Source organism: Condylostylus longicornis, unplaced genomic scaffold, assembly GCF_029603195.1.
Source record: "Condylostylus longicornis isolate FDR11 unplaced genomic scaffold, ASM2960319v2 ptg000022l, whole genome shotgun sequence".
Taxonomy (NCBI): Eukaryota; Metazoa; Arthropoda; class Insecta; order Diptera; family Dolichopodidae; genus Condylostylus; species Condylostylus longicornis.
In genome coordinates this window covers 1,442,722-1,463,213 of record NW_026577991.1, presented here as the reverse complement: position 1 = coordinate 1,463,213, position 20,492 = coordinate 1,442,722, and the positions used below count along the sequence as shown (strand labels likewise).

General features: G+C 31.0%; 1 protein-coding gene across 2 annotated transcripts in view; it reads right to left on the bottom strand.

Annotated features, from left to right (window-relative positions):
- LOC129606716 (anion exchange protein 3-like) overlaps nucleotides 1-20,492 on the bottom strand; it is a 54,037-nt gene that overhangs the window by 2,848 nt on the left and 30,697 nt on the right. For both annotated transcript variants that reach the window (XM_055517203.1, XM_055517205.1), the window contains exons 3-9: nucleotides 19,671-20,003; nucleotides 19,383-19,474; nucleotides 18,923-19,070; nucleotides 5,660-5,902; nucleotides 4,860-5,003; nucleotides 3,538-3,642; nucleotides 30-221 (exon numbers count right to left, since the gene is read on the bottom strand). In XM_055517203.1, the coding sequence (XP_055373178.1) occupies nucleotides 30-221; nucleotides 3,538-3,642; nucleotides 4,860-5,003; nucleotides 5,660-5,902; nucleotides 18,923-19,070; nucleotides 19,383-19,474; nucleotides 19,671-20,003 (1,257 nt within the window). The remainder of the gene's footprint in view (nucleotides 1-29; nucleotides 222-3,537; nucleotides 3,643-4,859; nucleotides 5,004-5,659; nucleotides 5,903-18,922; nucleotides 19,071-19,382; nucleotides 19,475-19,670; nucleotides 20,004-20,492) is intronic.

Here is a 20,492-nt window from a genome sequence, read left to right as displayed (position 1 = left end):
ATCCAAATATGTAGTGATCTTAAACTTACTAAAACAGCAGTTGCTTCAGCTCCAACTGGTATTCTTTTTAATAATGAATCATTTTGTGCAACTTTGAAATCTTCAATAGAAGTTGATCCTATATTATTTATTTCAATTTTCATATCAATTGGACTTCGACTGTTACCATTGATTTCATTTCCATTTCCAAGTATAGATTTAATATTAGGCTCCGCTAAATTCTTTGATTTTTAATAGATTAATAAAGATGTTTTTTATTCTTAAATGTTTCAGTAAATGCTTAATTTTTATAGAGTATAGATACATATATGTTCGACTAGATCAATTTTTTTTTAAATGGAATGGAAATTTTAATTTATCAAATAAATTAATTGGAACTTTTAAAATAAACTAGTTCTATATGCATATAATAAACTTTTAATTGTATATAGTATTTTACTAAAATAAAATATAAAAATTAGGAAAATTGTTCGTTTTTTAATACATGTATATTTATAATATAATATTCTACACAAATATACAAGTAAATATATAAAAGGATATAATATATACGTACAAAAAAATATTTAAATATAATATAAAAGTGTTTATTATATATAAAGTGTGTAAATATGAATCTCCCCTTTGACAAGAGATATTTTTACAAATAGGCTATTTAACTAGGCTATTTAACGCAGTGGTAGGAAGTAACAATACCTTCAATCTCCTTAGATTGTCAAAATTTTTCTAAAATTAAATATATTTTTGTTACACCTCATTTTCAACAATGCAAAACTTTGTTCTTTATTTTCAGAATGGTTTAAAATGTACATGTTCATTCAAATGCAACTTGGAAATATTGCGTGGATTTATATAGGTTATTTAAATTCGATTTCAATTAGAGTAAAATATATCAATGTATGTATGTATGTAGGAAAGCAAATAATTTGTAACATAACCAAAATTTATCGACATATTAAATATTAATCGATCAACTTTTAATCGATCAACAATGGACTCGGTTAAAAAACAGGAGCAATTTTTTTTACCCACAACCACCCAGATGTAAATACAGCACATCAACTGACTGCAAGTGATATGTAAAACGAAAAATTGAAAATATGCATTGCAAGTGACATGTAAAACGAATATGTAATTTAAAATTTTTGCATAGAAAGAAAAGCAAGAATTATTTTTAATTTTACTCTAATAGTTACCAGATGGCACTTTATTCATTTTAAAGAATTAAAATGCCAAAAATTATAATTAAACAATATGGAATTACCGGTACTTTATACATAAATTTATTTTATTTTAATTTAATATTAATTACACCAAACAAGGTGCTTACATGATTTACAAAGAATGACAATATTATTATACAAAATTGGTAATTGGTAACAATTGGTATTATTATTATACAAGTTTAGTAACAGGATTCGACAAAATGTATCTACGCAATTATAGGAAAATATAAGTGAAGATAGAAGGTCCTGACCTTTTTTAGTATCTATAATTTTTATTTGAATGAACTTTAACAAATTGGTGGTCAAAAGTTGAAAATACCAACTGACTACGTAAATGATTATTAATGGCGATTAAAACTCCCTTAGATTAGCGTGTCGAATTATAGTCGCAAACCTTTCTATATACAGACCAAGTGTTATCAAGTATTTCTTCAGTTTTGAAAGAATTGTTTAACAAGGTTTCAGTGAAGATTAAAATATTAAAATTATTTTTCGAACTGCTGCGATTATGGTAAAACGTTACTGACGGTTTCATGGGACAAGTGAGCAATCCGCATCTACTGAAAATCCGATCTCTGAAGCTTAATATTTCGTTAGATTTCATATAGATAAGTATATACATTGTAACAATGCAAATTTGTAAAATTTTATTTTTTTTTTTAAAGACAGATAACAGATTCATATTTACACATTGAGTAATGTAAGTTTTTTTTTTAATAAAGCCTTTATAAGTTCTTATGTGTCGAATATAGGATAATTGGGCAGTATTATAAGTAATAAATTATTAGAATAAAATGTAAATAAAACGTAAATGGAAAAAATTAAAATGTGTTTTGTATACTATTTCAAACTATTTGTGAAAAAAACAATTTAGAGAAATTTTAAAAAAGTAAAAGCAAATTAAGATTTATTTCAAATTATTTAAGTGTATATAGGAACTAAGCAAAATATAATAATTATCAATTATTGTCAAAAGAAAATTTATATTAAAAACTAAGTTTCAAGTTATAATAAAAAACCAGGCTGCATAGAGCTATAACTTTTAAATTCATTAATACAAAATGTTAACTACAAAATACAATATTATTTTATAAAGATATTAAATAATTGTTCTATCATATATTCTAACCATTTATAGGGATAGGACAACATAACTATAATTAACATAGTAGATTTTCTTCTTGTCCTCTTTGTGAGGGTTATAGAAATTGTTTATATAAAATAAATAAAAGATTCAAATTTTATTCATGCAATGAAATAAATTTTATGTAAGATTTTCATAAAATTATCACATTTATATTGAATATCTTCCTAATTTTACTTTTTTTTAAATTGGCTTAGTTTATATGGTATGCTATGTTTGTCGAATTAAATATTATTTATTTGGTTTAAGAACAGTATTACTCGTATTAATGCATTAGTCAATTTTAATTTTGTAATAAAATCTTTCGTATTATTTAACTATTTCATAAAATAACCTCTAAATAAAATTTTAGGAGTAAAACTTTAAGAAGATAAGAAATAAAATGTATTGTGAATGTTGCTTGAATAGAGTAATTCGTCTGATTACTATACAACATTTTTCCTTTCTAACATTATATATAATTTGACGATTTCAGAAATATTGTCAAATAAAAAATAAATTCGCTTATATCTTTTATTTTAATATTTATAGAATTTTTCTTTAATAAAAATATTTTGAGCTCTGTGAATTTCAAGTTGAAGAAATTTCATTTTCGTATACATAAAAGCAACAATATAACTTGCGATTAGTTATTATACTTCCTTTAAATACTATCTTGTATATAAATATTTGTTAATTAAAGCGATTTCAATATACATTTGGTAATATAAACATGCTATATAATTTTTCATGCTATATATGGCTTTTTTTTCTCTAATTTTTTATCTTTGTTGCGTTAGAGGAAATTAAATTAAAATTATTTTTCAAATATGCAGTAAAATAATTTGTCTATAATTATAGAATGGTGAAATAATTTAACAAAAACAAAATAAACTTTTTTTATTATTAATGAATTAAATAAATAAAAATTATTAAAAAATAATTTCTAATTGGCAATTTGATTATTAAATTAACGAAATTTAATATCTATCATTCTAGCTATACAATAGCTACCATTAATAAAATAAAAAGTAAGAATCGAAATATTTTCAAATTGAATTTTTAACTATATTTAAGTGAAAGTGTTTTAATTTAAAAATATAAATTAAAATCAATATAAATCATTTTTAAAAGAATATAAAATAATTAAATAGAATTAAAATAATAAGCAGTTATAGAATCATTTACATAAGAATGCCTTCGATTAGGTATCTTTGGTTGTAATTGCACTTCAAATCCCTGTATTGAAGATATTGATGCTCTTGCACGATTATCATCTTGAAGCCATTGTAACTTTTGATTTTTGTTAATGTATATAATATGTATATAATATGACATACATAATATACATAAACAATATATATGTGAATTAAATGTTATATTTAAGCACATATTTTATGTTACGTATATACACGTTCATATACAGATGACATATGAATTAAAATTCAATAATAATAAAATTGAGAAAATGTTAGTATTATATAAAAGATTTTTAGCTTTAATTTAGAAAAAAAAAAAACAAAAAAAAAACTAAGTTTAAAATAATATTTTTGATTAATTTTTATATTTCTCTTTCATTATGAAGGTGAATTGAATTATTTAAATAAGATTACTATATACTCGTGAAATAATGAGGCATGTTATGAGTATCGAATCGCTAAGTGATATTGATAATTTATCATAAAAAGTTCAATATTATTATTTTAAACACAAACCAATTTATACGCAAATGATTCATGTGTACAGTAAAGTTTTTGAAACTTTTACGATAAATAAATCGCAATTCAATACTTAGAATATGCCCTAATGATAAAAACTTATGTAAGAGAGAAATGAGTTTATGCTTCGTCCTTTAATTAAAGAGTTAATGACTTGATCTTTTGTATGCAAATTATCTTGAGTTCAAATACGAGAATGAAATAATTTTAATTTATTTAAAAATATAACAAAAAAAAATAATTATATTTATAAAATATAGTGTATATGTGATATATATATATGTAAATAGTTATTCGACTACATATTATATAATTTCAAATATAATTCAAAATTTTACAATTTTATAAATTCCCTGTAGTAATATATCAATTTATATAATGAGTCAAAACGAGCTTGTGTAAGAAGAATACCTAATATCAAAGAATTAAAACTATTAATTTGCCCTAAATTTAATATAGCATTGTTTTACGTTTATTTAAAAATAATTTATTTTTTTTAATTAATGGTTTAGGTTATATTTGATATGCCTATATAAGTGTTCAATGAAAATATTATTTGTTGTTTTGTATATATTGATATATGATACATGTATAATTATAGCGTTACATGACTATTTCATTATTATGATAATTATTATGTACTATATATAATTTTATATAGATATAAATGTAATTTTTGATGAATAATTTATTATTTCTTATTCATTTATAAAATATAAAGATTAGTGTACTTAAAAATAAATATAACTATTATATATTTAATAATGATCTTGTATAAATGTATATAGGTACCTGTAAACTTGAATAACTGCTACATTTTTTCCGGCCAAATGAAAAACTTCCAGCTTTATTTTCATTAACATGCCTATGTTTTATTAGCATTGCTCTCATAATAGCTGGTTTTTCTTCTGGTGATATTTGATTTTCAATTGAAAGCTGTTAATTTTGTATAAATCAAATTAAATTTATGTAAAAACTAAAAATATTATGTTTTTTTTATATCTTATATATAGCATAATTAATGCTACATTTTTCCTTTCCTGGAAATTGATTTAAATATGAATTAAAACATATTTATAAATCAATTTTTTAAGCCTAGTATAAAATAAGCTAATACAAAGGTAATATAGTAGACGTACAAATTTGTAATGATTTTTATAATTCATAATTTAACTTCAATTCTTAATTATTAAAATACAGGGATACAGTAATACTTATGAAAAATGAGTCTCCTAAAAGTATGCAATTTTTATGAAAACATTTTAAATATTACATATTATTTTAAATCTTGTAAAACATTATTAGTTTATACACCGTATATGTTTCGTAAATATTTAGTTCCAACATAAATATGTATGTGAGTATATTGACATACATGACAGAATTTCATAATTAACCAAATAATAAACAAATAGGAGAAAAAATGCCATGATTTGCAAGTAAATATTTTTCCAAAATATTTACTTATAAATACAATAAAGTGGTATTTCGTAAATGTGTACATAGCACTTATTTATGTTCATAATGTGTAATATAAAAGTATAATACTAGAATATATATGAATATAAATAATAAAAAAGAAAATTTATTACCTGTTCAATAATCCTATATGTTATTGCTGGCAAATCATTTTCTTCTAAATCTAACATAAAAACACAAGTTTCAAGACATTGTCTCAAGTTCAACAAACTATGGAAGGATAATGTTGCCACATGAGGTCTACCCCAACGATCAGAACCCTCTTCAATATGTTCTTCATATTTAATCCAACGTGCTATTTCTTTCCATTCCATTGTATCATTATTTTCAATAAGCTCGTTAAGTTGAACAAAATTCTTTATATAAAAAATAATGGAAAAAAATTAATAAATAACTGTGAAAAAGGATATTATTTACGAAAATTTGTGTAGGTAGAATTCTATATATAACATAATAAATCTTTTTCATAAAATACATCATGTATTTTTTCAATTATATAAGATATTGAATGAAAATATAATAATAATTAATTTGCCTGCAGTTAAATATAATAAGAAATAATTGTTTTATTTAAATTTTCTATACCGAATAATTCATAGTTATTGTAAAATCAGAAATTAATTTTAGTTCATCAGGTTCAAATTATGATTATTCTTGGATGTCCAAATTGCGTGTATAGCCATAGATTAATAAAGGAAGCGATCAAGGCCTATAGTTGAATTCTTTCCAAATCTCGAAAGAAAAATTTATTAAAAAAAGTTGATAGTAATCTTAAATCTAGTTCACCTTTTCTTTTCAATATAGTTTTCAGAAACTTTAATTTCCTCGTCATTACTAAATTTCAATTTCCGAAAGAAATTAATTAAGGTCCCGGAAGTTTTTTTTTTCAAACAAAATTAATTATTTTTTCAATAGTAATAAAATTGAGCTTTTCATTAAATTGTTGACTAAAATTTTTTTTTTATATATTTTTAATTGTATTAAAAATGATGTAAACAACTTTTTTTTGTAAAAATATTAAAATTTATTGAAAGTGGTAAACACCCTTTGTGTATACATAAAACGTAAACTATAAAAATAATTATTTTAAATTTATATGCGTACAAATATGACATGTTTATTAAAAACTAATCAAATATTTCAGTTTCAAGGAGAATTTCATAAATACTGTTAGTAATTATTTACTAAACTCACGTACATTCTATTCTCTATTATGCCTATCATACCTATACATACATGTATATGGTTATAATTCGTATTATATTCCGTATATTTTGTGTATGTGTATAATACGATGTACGTTGGGTAGAATTTTTTATCATTTAAAGCAATTTTATTTTATTTTATTGATTAATATTCAGTTCAAAATATAAATATCAAATTTTATTTAATATTCAAAGAATTTAATTGTTTTTCAAAGTCCGTTGTCGAAAAGGTATAGTAAGTGCAAAGGTCCGCTGGTATTTTTTTAATTTACAAATATTTAAATAATATTTTAGTGTCAAAACGTATGAATTAGTCTAAATTAACGAAGTTGCACGCACATTAATTAATTAGCCTCAATTTACTAGATTTTATTTCTGTTTCTAACTAAACTAAAAGGAAAACTTTTTAACTGAATTTTAAAACCGCTTATTGTGTTTCGTGGAATCATTTTACTGCAATACTGCCAGTGATTATTGATTTCAATACATAGCCTCGCATAATCATATTACTGTAAAGAGCTGTAGGCTTCCAAATTTTTTCGATTTACAATCGTAGTGTCTTGAACATACTCGTACAAATAAAATGCATACATGAAACTTTTCAGTGCAAGAAATTTGATTAATTTAATGTTCAACTGAAATTTAATTATAATTATTATTTAAATGGAATCAAACGAAAAGAATACCGGCATGAAACAAATTTATACATATATATATTTGTAATTATATTAAGAGATTGAAATTTACAATTATTTATAAAGTCACGTTTCTCTAACTTTCTACTGTCTTTTTATATTTTTTTTGAGTTTATACATTAGAAGTATAATTTTGTATATAATGTTTTTGTGTGAAATATGAAAGGTATGAATAAAAGTACAGAGTGTTGAATAATTTAATTTTATTATATCAAAAATTACAATGCTATTAAAAAAGAAATTGTAAGGAAAAAATAAACTTTTGTCTAAAATTTAAAGAATTTTCTTATTATGAATGAAAATCATAAAATGAATGTAATTTATTCGCAAGTGGTTTACCACAGTAACGAGCCTGGTCCTAATAAAAAGCCGTTTGGGCTTTCCAACTTCCAACAAGGATTTTGCTTTAATTTTTCGTTACATGCCTTTTATGTTATTAATACACTGGGTCACCTATCCACTACAACTTTTGTAATAAAGTGAATGGTATAAAACATGTAACATGAATAGAAATAAGTAAGAGTTTACGAAAAATCCTTAATAATACGTTTATTTTATTGACTACGTATACGCATATAAAAACTTTTAAAATTTAACATTTTCGCATATCCTTTTTGTCGTTTTCCCTCATAAAAAATTCATTTTTTATTTATTGATTTCTTATCTATTTGATGGTAGTTTAGGTATAGGTAAGTTGTACAAAATTTATTTCATTTTAACAAGAATTTTGTGAGGATATTGATTATTAAACTTGATTCATAACATAAACGCAAAAAAAAAACAAAAATTTTCATTTCTTTACATTGAACTTGAGTATGAAATACAAGAAAAAAAATTATATGCTCAATTTAGGAAGAATATAGATATTTTCAAGGCCAATAAATATTGAAAAAGAAAGTAATGATTTTTTTTTCATAGTAATGTGTAACTTTGTCGTAACTCTATTATATTGAATCAAGGGACGTGAAGAAATCAACAGAGTTTATGAGATAAACAAGACACTGTATCTTCCAGGGCAGTGTGAGGCTGTCTTGAGATGCTCAACTAATTGTGTAAATGACGAAAAAAATGTTGGTGGAAGGAAATTATGGAGCCTATATGTTAGCGACGAAAGAGGCAACCACACGCCTTCTTGATGCGGAGCCCTTCTGTGTAATCGGTTCGTGAAGAATTAAGAATTGAAATGGAGAATTCCAGGAAGATTTCTCGCCGCTGGAAAGTGGGAGCACTTGCAGATTTGTGCGGAGGATCAGGAAATTTCAGTGCACCTTCTGGTAGATTATGAGATTTCTTAGAGACTTTCTGGGAGGGAAATTCTGGGGAGCTGCGTACTCACTCCGTTGAACTGCGGTCTGTCGAATCTTTTCAGATCCTCGAATTAAACTTGATTGGTCTCGGTGTAGAGTATGTAAAGTTTAAAGAGCTTAAAAACTACCTCCATATAATAATGTTTTTGTAATCTTATAGTAACCATGACGGAACTTTTTACGAATAGAAATCAATCAATTTTTTTTTATAGACACGTTGTAACCGTATATCCGTTTGCAGGTACCTGAAATATAAATTTGATTTTTTATATGAACTGAATGTACCATAAAATTTCTTTTGAACATCCAACATTTTTTTTATAAAATGACACACATATACAATACACACACATTATACTCGTATAACCTTTTTGTATAACAAATACCGTTTTGAATTCAAATAATATCGAATGATATAACAACCTTGTTAAGGAAGAGTTTGATAGATTATATTTGTTTTTTTTTGAAAATGTTCATAAATAAACTCAATTCTTTCGGAGAAATTTTCGTGTGGCACAAAATGTTATATGTGCTCATATGAAACAGATTTAATTATAGATTGAAATCTTCTTGGTTTTTTGGTTTTTTTTTTGATCCTTAAGTATATAATTCATCAATAAATTCAAGTGATATGTACATATATATGTACGAGTATTGACATTCATTGAAAATTACGCATTGCGTTGTGATTTTATTTCACATTAAAAAAAATATAATATTTTGCATATAGTGATATTATACATCTTGTAGGAGGCATATTATGTGGCAATAATGTAAATTAAACTAATTGAAATTTCAATCTTTAATCTTTAATAATTATATAATTCTTGTTTCAAAAGTATCTAATTTCAAAAATAAATCTTGAAACTTATTTACTTTTAATATAAGATTTTCGGAAAGGATAATTTAACTGGCATATAAAAATTCGACTGGAAGGGTTTTTTTCGGTAATAAAATAAAATTAGATTACTTGCCGTAAGAAAACTCTTAAGGTGGGTTTATAAATTTTTTTTCTTAATTGGAATAAACCACTTTGATGGGGCCCAAAATCGCACTGTCACCTCCTAGTGGTGGGCCCCGGTAATGGCGGAGGATAAAGAAGTGATTGAAACGATCAAAGTTACGTTCGTGTCGTGGTCATGTCTCGCGGCGAGCCACTTACTTTGTGAGTTTCAGCCCTATATCTATACGTCAGCTGACGACAGGCGTCCCAAGTCAAGGTGAAACAGCATATGCCGATGACTGCGTGGCTAAGGGGGAGCTTAGTCGTTAATATGCGGACTCTGGATACCAGGCGCCCTCCAGTTTAAACGAACCTTAACATGGTATGCCGGGCTCTGCCATGGGTGACTTTACTTTCCCGTGCTATTCGTGGGACCAAAAAATGGAAAACATAAACAATGACAGAAAAAACAGCAACAACAAGAACAACAACTGTGACAAACACAACAACTGCAATAACAATAACAACAACAACAACAACAACAACAACAACAACAACAACAACAACAACAACAACAACAACAACAACAACAATAACAACAGTGACAATTACAACAACAACAACAATACTAAGGACAACATAAACCCAGTTAGTGCTCAAGGGTCTTCGGAACCAGAGCTTCTCTCGACTGACGCAGAGGAGGAACTCCTTCTCACGCCAGTAGAGGAAAAGGCGGCGCCTCCGATGGAGACGGATAATCAGGATCCTCTTGGACCTATTATCCAACAAACTGAGGAGGACCTGAAAAGGTTGGACATCAGGGGAAAAAAACAATATTTCTCTGGTGCATCCAAGCGGCGTATCGCAGCTTATATCAGGGATGGCATGTCCACAGAGGAAGCTCGCAGCAATGTTGACGAAAAGGTCCCTGGGAACATTCCTCAACAAAACCCGAAAATGACTTCTTATCGGGATGCAGTAGCACAGGTCAAGGTGGCCATCACTCATAGACTGCATCCAGAGGAAAGGCTATCCGAAGTTCAGATGGGGAAAATCAAAGTAGCCATCATGGATGAAATGGATAAAGTTGTGGACTCTCATCCACAATTCACTGCAGCGTTGCAAAGGGATGGATGGATACCCGTAACATGCAACAATCAAAACACCAGGGAGTGGATAACCAGTGTCCGCAGGAAGATAAGCCTTGGGACGGTTGCGACGTCGTGGTACTGGATTGCGACGACATGCCCAAACAGCATGTCTGCGTCACCTACGTACCAAAGGACGAGGCAACCGTCAGTCTCTCCAGGAACAAATTTCTAAGTAGGATAGGGAAGCAAAATCCCGGCCTCAAGATAAGTTCCTGGAGGGTGCTGAGGATGGATAAGCAAAAGGACGGGGGCTGCTCCATCACCTTTTCCGTGAATGATTCCGGATTGGAAGATCTACGGAAAGCTGAGTTCCGACTTTTCCTGAATTTCTTCCGTGTTACCGTTCGGGTTAAAGGAAGAAAATCCTCTCAAGGTGCTGGCGGCTGGCGACGAGCACTTCAGGCCAACCAAAAGAGCCAAAACTCATTGGAAAGTCTGAAGTCACTCCGAAAATGGGGCAAGGGAAACGGAAGGACCATCGACCAGCACGCCAAATACAAGCGTCCCGGGTGAACCAAAAGGGCTCAAGCCGATTGGGAATCCCGGAACTGCTTCGGTGTTTGCTGTTGGAGGGGCTAGCGTGGCACCTGGGACGGAAAAAGAGGCTGTGGCAGGGCAGGCGCCCACCAAGAAGTGTAAAATGGCGACAATGGGAGGTAAGGCTTATGTAAAGCCTTTGTCTAAAGGGCCAAAGCCCATAGACAAGAGCCGGAGGAAATGATATGGCTGTGAGGTGCATCCAAATAAATCTACAGCATGCTAGGGCATCCACTGATGTTCTAGCTCATAGATTTATGAAGGATCACCTCGATATTGCCCTTATCCAAGAGCCTTACATAGTGAAGGATCAGGTTAAGGGCCTAACAGGTGAGCTATTGTATGATAATACAATTGGGGGTTGGCCTAGGGCTTGCATTTTGTTTAGTAAAAGGCTAACGTATTTTCCCATTCCAGATTACTGTTCTGAGGATCAAGTAGCTGCGTTGGTGAAGGTGAAGTCCTTCGGGGGCTGGACAGAGCTCATTGTGTACTCATCCTACCTCCCGGGGTACTGTGCCCACCCGGACGAGCAATTGAAGGATCTAGTGGACTTTTGTGGAAGGAGGAACTTCCAACTTATAACAGGAAGTGATGCCAATGCCCACCACACCGTCTGGGGAAGCAGCAATATAAACAAAAGAGTTGGGTGCCTACTTGAATTTATATATAGCAATAAATTAATGGTTATGAATGAGGGCAATAGGCCGACATTCATAAATGCAATTAAGGAAGAGGTCCTTGACATCACCCTTTGCACTGAATTTATCGGCAGTAGGGTTGGTGGATGGCATGTCTCAAATGAGACATCCATGTCCGATCATAGGCAGATTAGGTTTGATATCATGGTTTCCGGGGGCCTGGCAGAAGAAATATATCGGGTACCCTAATCCACAAATTGGAGTCAATTCGAAACGCTCCTCATGGATGGGGTTGGATCCGTTCCTGCTCCTGTCAGAACGGTGATGGATATCGAACTGGCCAGCGAGGTCCTGACGGCGGCTATTACTAATGCCTACCACGGGAGCTGCCGCGCTAAGCCGAGGCGGAGCAGTAGGAAGTGCCCGTGGTGGAATGAAGAGCTTTCAAGGCTTAGACTAAAGACCAGAAAGCTATTCAATAAGGCCAAGGCGTCGGGTTCGTGGGAAGAGTATAAAGACACACTCACAAAATACAATAAAGAAATTAGGAAAGCGAAGAGAATCTCGTGGAGGACGTTCTGCAAGGCCATTGATGAACTCTCCAGCAGTGCGCGTTTTCACAGGGTGCTTTCCAAAAAGTATGCAAGCGGGTTGGGCCTAATGGAACGTCCTGATGGCTCCATGACTGAGAACGGAAAGCAGACGTTGGAGCTTATGGCGTCAACGCACTTTCCTGACTCGGAGATTCTTCGGAATCACTCAAATGCGGTCATTGAACTGAGGGCATCCTGGCCCAGGAGGGATGACTGGCAACGATCCCGTCTAGTCTTCACGATGGGCAGGATTAGATGGGCTGTTTTCTCTTTCAGGCTCTTCAAGTCTCCAGGTGATGACGGGATATATCCTGCATTTTTGCAGAGGGGTTTCCAACATATCGCCAGAGCACTGTTGGAAATTTTTCGCGCCAGCTATGCGTGGGGTTACATCTCTCAGGCATGGAGGGTGGCTAAAGTGACGTATATTCTGAAGGTGGGTAAGCGACCAAGCAACCACCCAAGGTCTTTAGGTCCAATCAGCCTTACTTCTTTTCTATTGAAAGCCATGGAAAAAGTGATTGATAGATTTATACGGGACGATGCACTGGGAAGCAATCCCTTGCATGAATCTCAGTACGCCTATCAGTCGGGAAGGTCTACTGTACTCGCTCTGCAGAGTCTGGTGGGGATTCTTGAAAACTCACTGGAGGTGCGGGAGGTGGCAGTTGGCTGCTTCCTTGATATAGAGGGAGCTTTTGACAACACCCCATATCATGTCATCTGTGAGTCGTTGCACAAACGAGGGATTGATGCGACGACTAGCAGATGGGTTAACCGGATGCTACAGGATAGGATTATTAAGTCCACCATAGCTGACGATATACTCTTCATCTCCGCTGCAAAAGGATTTCCGCAGGGCGAGGTTCTTTCGCCCCTCCTGTGGTCCATTGTAGTGGATGATCTTATCGCTGCTCTCAGGGGCTCCGGGGCGCGTATAAATCCAAGCAAGAGCACTTTAGTCGCCTTCACCAGACGCAGAAGCAGGGATAGATTAACAAGCCCAATTCTGTTTGGTGAACGTATAGTTACTCTAGGGAGGTGAAGTATCTGGGGGTAACCCTGGATATCGGGAGAGCTGCGGCGGTCTTGTGGACGTGTAGGAGCTTCATCGGGGGGACCTGGGGAATTAGTCCCAGAATAGCACTGTGGCTATATACGGCCCCTGCTAGGCCCATCGTCACCTATGCGTCGATTGTATGGTGCCTGAGAGTGAACGGGGCAGTGCGGACGGCTCCCACCGCTGCATATGAGGTGATGATTGGATTGCCGCCACTGCACCTCCATATATTGAAGGAAGCTCGGCTAGTGACTTACCGACTTCTCTCTGGAGAGGACGGGGCAGGGCTAAAGTTGGCCCACAGAACTCACAGAGACTTCATTGAGAGCGATCCGATTCTAAGAATAACCATGTCGGATACCTGTCTGCCGCGGTACAACTTCGATCACTGGTACAGGGTTCTGTTTTCCGATCGATGGACGTGGGATCGGGGTGGTCCGGTACTTAGGTCGGGTTCGAGCGTGTGGTATGCGGACGAGTCCAAAACGGAGTCGAATGTGAGTTCGGACGTATACGGTGTGCGCCCGGACACGCGTTTATATGCAACCCTTGACCCGTATTGCACAGTGTTCCAGGCCGCAATACATGCAATAGAGATCTGTCTAATAATCAATTTGGAAAGGGGGTATAGAAACCGCACCATCTATGTGTTCCCAGACAGCAGGGCTGCACTGCTGGCGCTTCGTTCAGCTCAGGTTACATCCAAGCTGGTCTGGAGCTGCCCTGCTGCACTTATGGAATTGGCATCGGAGAACAGAGTGACGCTCATTTGGGTGCCGGGCCATAGTGGCCATGCGGGCAACGAAGTTGCCGATGAGCTGGCGCGGAGGGGATCTGGGGCTGACTTTGTGCAGCCGCTGCCTTTCTGCGGTCTGCCTTCTTCCGCCGTGGGGGCCAGGCTTTTCTGCCTGCTCGCGGCGGAATGCGGCCGTCACTGGCGGGACACGAAAGGGTGCCGTCATGCGAAAATGTTTCTTTCGGAGTGCTCCAGCGAATTCACCGCAGAGTTTCTGGGGATGAGCAGGAGCTGGGTTCGCACTATTGCGAATTTCTTCACGGGGCACTGCCCAGTGAAGTACCACCTGCCTAGGATAGGGAAGTCGGGCTCCCCCCTGCACATTCTCTGGACTGTCCGGCACTGGCTGTTCGGCGCCGCAATTGTCTTGGACATGGGTCCCTAAGTGTTCGGGAACTGTTGCCCAACTTTCTTAGGGATATCTCCGGCTCTGTGATTGGGACGGGGATATTATAGACGGGAGAGTGGGGGGGCTACAATAAGTCAAAAATGGCTGCGGTGGCTTGGGGGGTTACTTCCGAGATACAAGGAAGTCTACTGCCACAATCAAATATTTCCGTCAATGCTGGCTGAGCTAGCATCTAACATTCGGTGTCTTGTTCTTCTACAAACAGACATTATTCTTCAAATAGCCTACAGTCTTTTTATAGGTTAGCTTTCTGGAGGCAATGTGCAGTAAATATCTGTTATGCCTGTCGTTATATATCCTCGAATTCAGGCGATCATCATTTTATATATAGTTATTTCCACTTTGTATATATTTTGTTTACCGTGTTGGAAATGTTTGATATTAAATTTAGCTTACCTAATCACCGTTATATGTTCAGGTACGTAATTGTTATTCATTATTGTTGTTTTCTATTAGCATGTAAGATATTTTTAATTTATTTTTTTACAAAGTCCCGAACCCAACAAGCATAATACACATTATATAATCGCATATATCGCATGTGTATTTATATGTAACCATATATTTTTAAATGAGAATTAAATTCGTATGAGGTACAAAGGACTTTTTTAATAATATATTTTGAAAATTTAATTTTGAATATCACATGTAAAAGTAAGAAGAAATTATGCTAATCGATTTTATTTTTTTTTTCGATAACGAAACCTTTTTTGGTGCAACAAAAATACAAAATAGAATATGTTTTTAGTATCCTGTTTTTCCACGTTTACCGTTATTTAATTTTATTTTTTTGTCCCTACACAGAACCGCAATATATTCTAAATCTCTACTTAATACTTTATTGTGTTTATTGACACAATTTTAAATTAGAATTTCATACCCCATTATTATTATCTGTAAATATATTATAAATTTATATGTGCGAGTAAACGTTTCCCATAGCATTTTTACTAAATAGAATGTGTGCTTTTAGTTCTATACATTTTTCTATTGTAACTTTTTATTATTGCGATGTATGAATAAAAATTTGCAGTTTTATTGAAAACGAAATGTAATCTTCTTCAAAGTTTACTGTTAGATTGTCAAAAGTATTAATAATGTTCCATTTTTCATTGTTAGATAAGCAAAATTTGAGTATGAAGTTTTCTTTCGTACAAAGTTTTTTTTGATAACAATCATTTTGATGCTAATTGGATGTTAATAGGTTGTTCAGCTGTAAGTGTTGACAATTTTCTTTTATATAATTTGCAGGGTCGAAAACTTAGTTTTTATCATATAGAGAAATTTGATATAATAAACACAATTAATAAAACAAAGGCGAAGCAGCCTGTATAATATTTAAATTTAAATATTTCCCTCATTCTCATTTAATGCTATATCATTTCAATTTTCCTTTTCACTTAATACCTTACTGAGACAGTTTAATAAAAATTATTGTGGTATTACCAAGTATTATTTTATATAAGTAGATTTATATATCAATTATCCGTTAAAAATTACAACACACTTAGTACACATGTATGTATGTTTTAACACATTTGTTTTATATGTATGTCTATTTCAATTTTTTTTTATGGTAAATAATGTGTTTCATTTTAAAAAGGTATTATTTGGATTCAGTTAAATTTACCTTGAAAAAGATTATGATCTCAGAGTAGAAATTTTAAAATTGAGCAAAGGAATAAATAAACATTTACAAGGATTATCCTTAAGTCAACTCGTTCCTTGTTCATTTTTTATAATTGTATTCATAAACTATATAATATTTTTTTATTATATATATGATGGTTTATAGATTTTTTATAACGTTGTACAAGTTTGATGGTACCAACTTGTTTATAAGCAGTATTATGACACTATATGCAAAAAGTGTTAAATAAGTAACACGCGAAGTATAAAAAATAAAACAATAAATTTCAATCAAAAGAGGAATATAAAAAATTAAAATTTTTAAATAAAGATCGATTTGAGGATTATGCATATTCTTAAGAAAAGAAAAAATTGAAAACTTTCCCACAGAAAACAGGTATAAAGTATTATTATCACATCTTATGAAACTGCTTCATGTTGGAATTTCAAACGTGGAACATTAAAGTCAATAGTTCTATTTTACTCTCTCATTTTTTGGGATTTTGAATGTGAGGTACTGTGTAAATTTTTTTATATGCTCGCTAATGAATAAGAGAACAGAAATGAGAGAAATTCGATTACAATTACTGAGAAAGATTACAAGAAATTCTAACGTTGGAATTTTTCGAATTTGTAATAACTCTTTACAGATTTTTCTATTTATAATCGAAAAGTTACCGGATATGGCTGAAAAAATGAGGTATACTGATGAAAATGCCCCATAATGGGATTAGTATTAAGTTGTATTAAAAAAGTTTTTACAAATCAGTTCTATAGGCAATTTTTCATCGAAAGCCGTCGAATCAAATCATTCGTATAGAAAAATATTCCCCCATGCATTCTTTTCTTAGTTGTAATTCAACCACTTTTGCGTATATTGCAAAAGAAAGTTGGACCACAATACTTTCTTAGACTGTACTACACGTCTGTGCCCAGACCATGTTTTAAAACCATCATTGCTTGAAGTCTTTAGATTTTTTCACAGCCATTTTTCTTACTTATTTATCGACTGTGTCCAGGCCAAGACCTTCTGAGCTTTAGTAGGTCTAGTGCACAGAACATAAATAAACTCTTATATCTGACATACCTTACATTCTCTTTAATTATGACTGTTGTTCTACCCGAAACCTCTCAGACCAACGTTCCAGAAGTTAGAAATAGATCAACCACACTTTCATGAAACGAATAAATTAACCACGGCTCAACGTTTATCAACAATCCTTTTAGAAACAAACAACGTATTTGTGATCCTCTTTACTCTTGCCTGTAAATTTTCGTTTCACATCAAGTTACGATTCACTCTTAAGTAGATGCATGATTCGTGTGGCATTTCCGCCCTCGATACTGTTACCTTAACCTTTTTACTAATTTTCTCATTTTCTATTTTTAATATTTAAATATTTTAAGTGACGCAAATACTTGCTTGGTGGTAATGTGTTTCAGTTCCAGTTAATAAAGTAGAAAAAGAAAAAACCACAATCGAAAAATATACCAAGGAAAAGCAAGGGTAAAGCATTTTGAATAAAAGAATACATTTTTGAAAAATTTAAAATATTAGAAAGTAGATAGGTGGCAGAAAAAAATTCTTTAAATTTGTCTAGGTGAGAATATATCCTTTTTATTTTTTTGTTACCTTTTCTTCTTCTTTAAGCTTTACGTCGCCGTTTTTGTTTTGTTTGCAAAACATTTTCCATCAAATGATTGTTGTCCCTACTTGTACATTTAATTTTTAAATTCTTATTTTATTTTTTTTTTATTCTCGAATGAATGTGATATATTTTTCTTTTGAAAAGTAGAAAAAAAAGGTAAAAACCACAACACAATAGAAATTTTTTTTTGAATTATGTAAAAATTGAATAAGGACTAAAGCGTTAAGCGAGAGTAATGTGAAATTAAGCGTAGGAAATTTAAGAAGTGAAGAAAATAAAATAATATTGATCAAGTCCTTAAACGAAAATAAAAAAAAAAACAAATGGGAACGGTTTATTTTTCTTTTTTTAAGTGTAAAATGATAGCTTTGATCATTTGAAAATAAATTTTGAATAGAATAAAAGAATATTTTTTTAAGGATTCTTACAAAAGTATATTGATTTAAGAGATTTAAAAATACATATAACAAAGGCGGCTGTGGGTTGGGTTTTTGGTAATGTCTCATGCCGTCCTTTTCGTTCCTGAAAATTTTAGCCTAATGCTTTAACCAGAACTCGATAAACGTCCAAAGTAAAGGTGGAACAGTATATACCGAGAATAGTGTGGTTAAGGCGGAAATTGATCGTTAGTATACTCACTCAGGATACCAGATTAACTTCTTATTAAACCAGAAAACCAATTATTTTATATATGTTCTCTTTAATAAGAGAAACGTGCCTATTTATAATTAAATTTTATTATTATACAAGTTCAAACTTACCGAATGTGGGGTTCTATCATAAGTTTTCCTTTTTGTAGATGGTGTTATACTAATTTTTGGTAATTTTTTGAATTGAGTTGGATTAAGATTCCTTTTAAGAACATCTGATTTTGTTAAAATCTTTTTAGGACGTTTAAAAGATTGATTGCTATTTTAGAAGCCATATATTTTGATTAAATTATCATATATGTACATGTTGTTTTTTTGATATATTTATATTTTCACAAAGGAATAATGAAATGAAAAGAAAAAGGATTATTATAAATATATTTATTTACATATTTTATATTCTAAGTAAAAAAAAAAATAAAAATTTATTCAAAGAAGGATAAAAATTGATGTTGTAAAAGTGTTTGTATTTTAGAAATATTTAAATTGTATATATATATATATCTAATATATATGCAATATTATATCCACGGGGTTTGAATTATTAATTTTCAATTTTGCTAACACTTACCTTTTATTATGCTTTCGATCTTCGAAAAAATCACCATATTCAAGCTCTTCACGTGACGTTGAATTGTAACTTGTACGTTCCAAATTCGTTTCCTATATTTAATAAAATTAAATTTTATAATACATAATTTTTATTCCACATTTAATTTAAATTCTTTTACACTTAATGCTATGATTTTTTTCAATATAGACACATAATATCTGCATAATTAATATGTAGATATTAAAAATATTATTTATTTATGTGTGTATATCTTTCACAAAATTATATAATGAATATGTTATATACCATTTCATTAAATCCATTTTCTGGATGATTTTCATCTACACATAATGTTGTTGCCTCATCATAACTTTTTTGTGATTTACTTTCAACTTCAAAATCAATATCATCATAACTTTCATCATTTTCGGAATCATCACCATCATCGTTGCCATCATCTCTATTCATAATATCATTTCTTTTTCTTGTTTTCTCATTATTATAATTTTCTTCAGTTTTGGTTATTTCTTCTACAATATCGTCACAGTTATTTTTACATTTAATCATTATACCATCATCTTCAGTAGATATTAATTTAGTTTCAGAATTTTCTTTGTCCTTATCATTATCGTTGTCTTCCTGAAATTTATAAACATAAAAACATTATATTTATACATATATATATATATATTTGTACATTTATTTTGTAATGGTATATTATATAAAAAGAATTTATATAATAAAGTGAATCGAACAGATTAATACTAAATATTTTGTTTTTAATGCTTCCTACGATAAAATAACTTTTTCGTTAATGCTAAAAATTATTATAAGAAATATTTAAAAAAAAGTTAAGAACACCTGAAAGACAGCTTGTATTTTAGTCAGATTTACTTTTAAGATTTGTTAAAGTATATTTGCGGCAATTTTCTTTTCAATGAGATTTCTTTTTTTAATATTATAACGATGATGAGATTTATTTTTAATATATTTTCATGGAATAAAAGAAATTATATTGTCCTTTGGAAAATTTTTATAAAAAAAACTTTGTATTACTATTGCTTGGTAACAAATTTTATTCTTCGTTAATAAAAATTATAAAAACTCCTTCTGGTTCATGGATAAAGT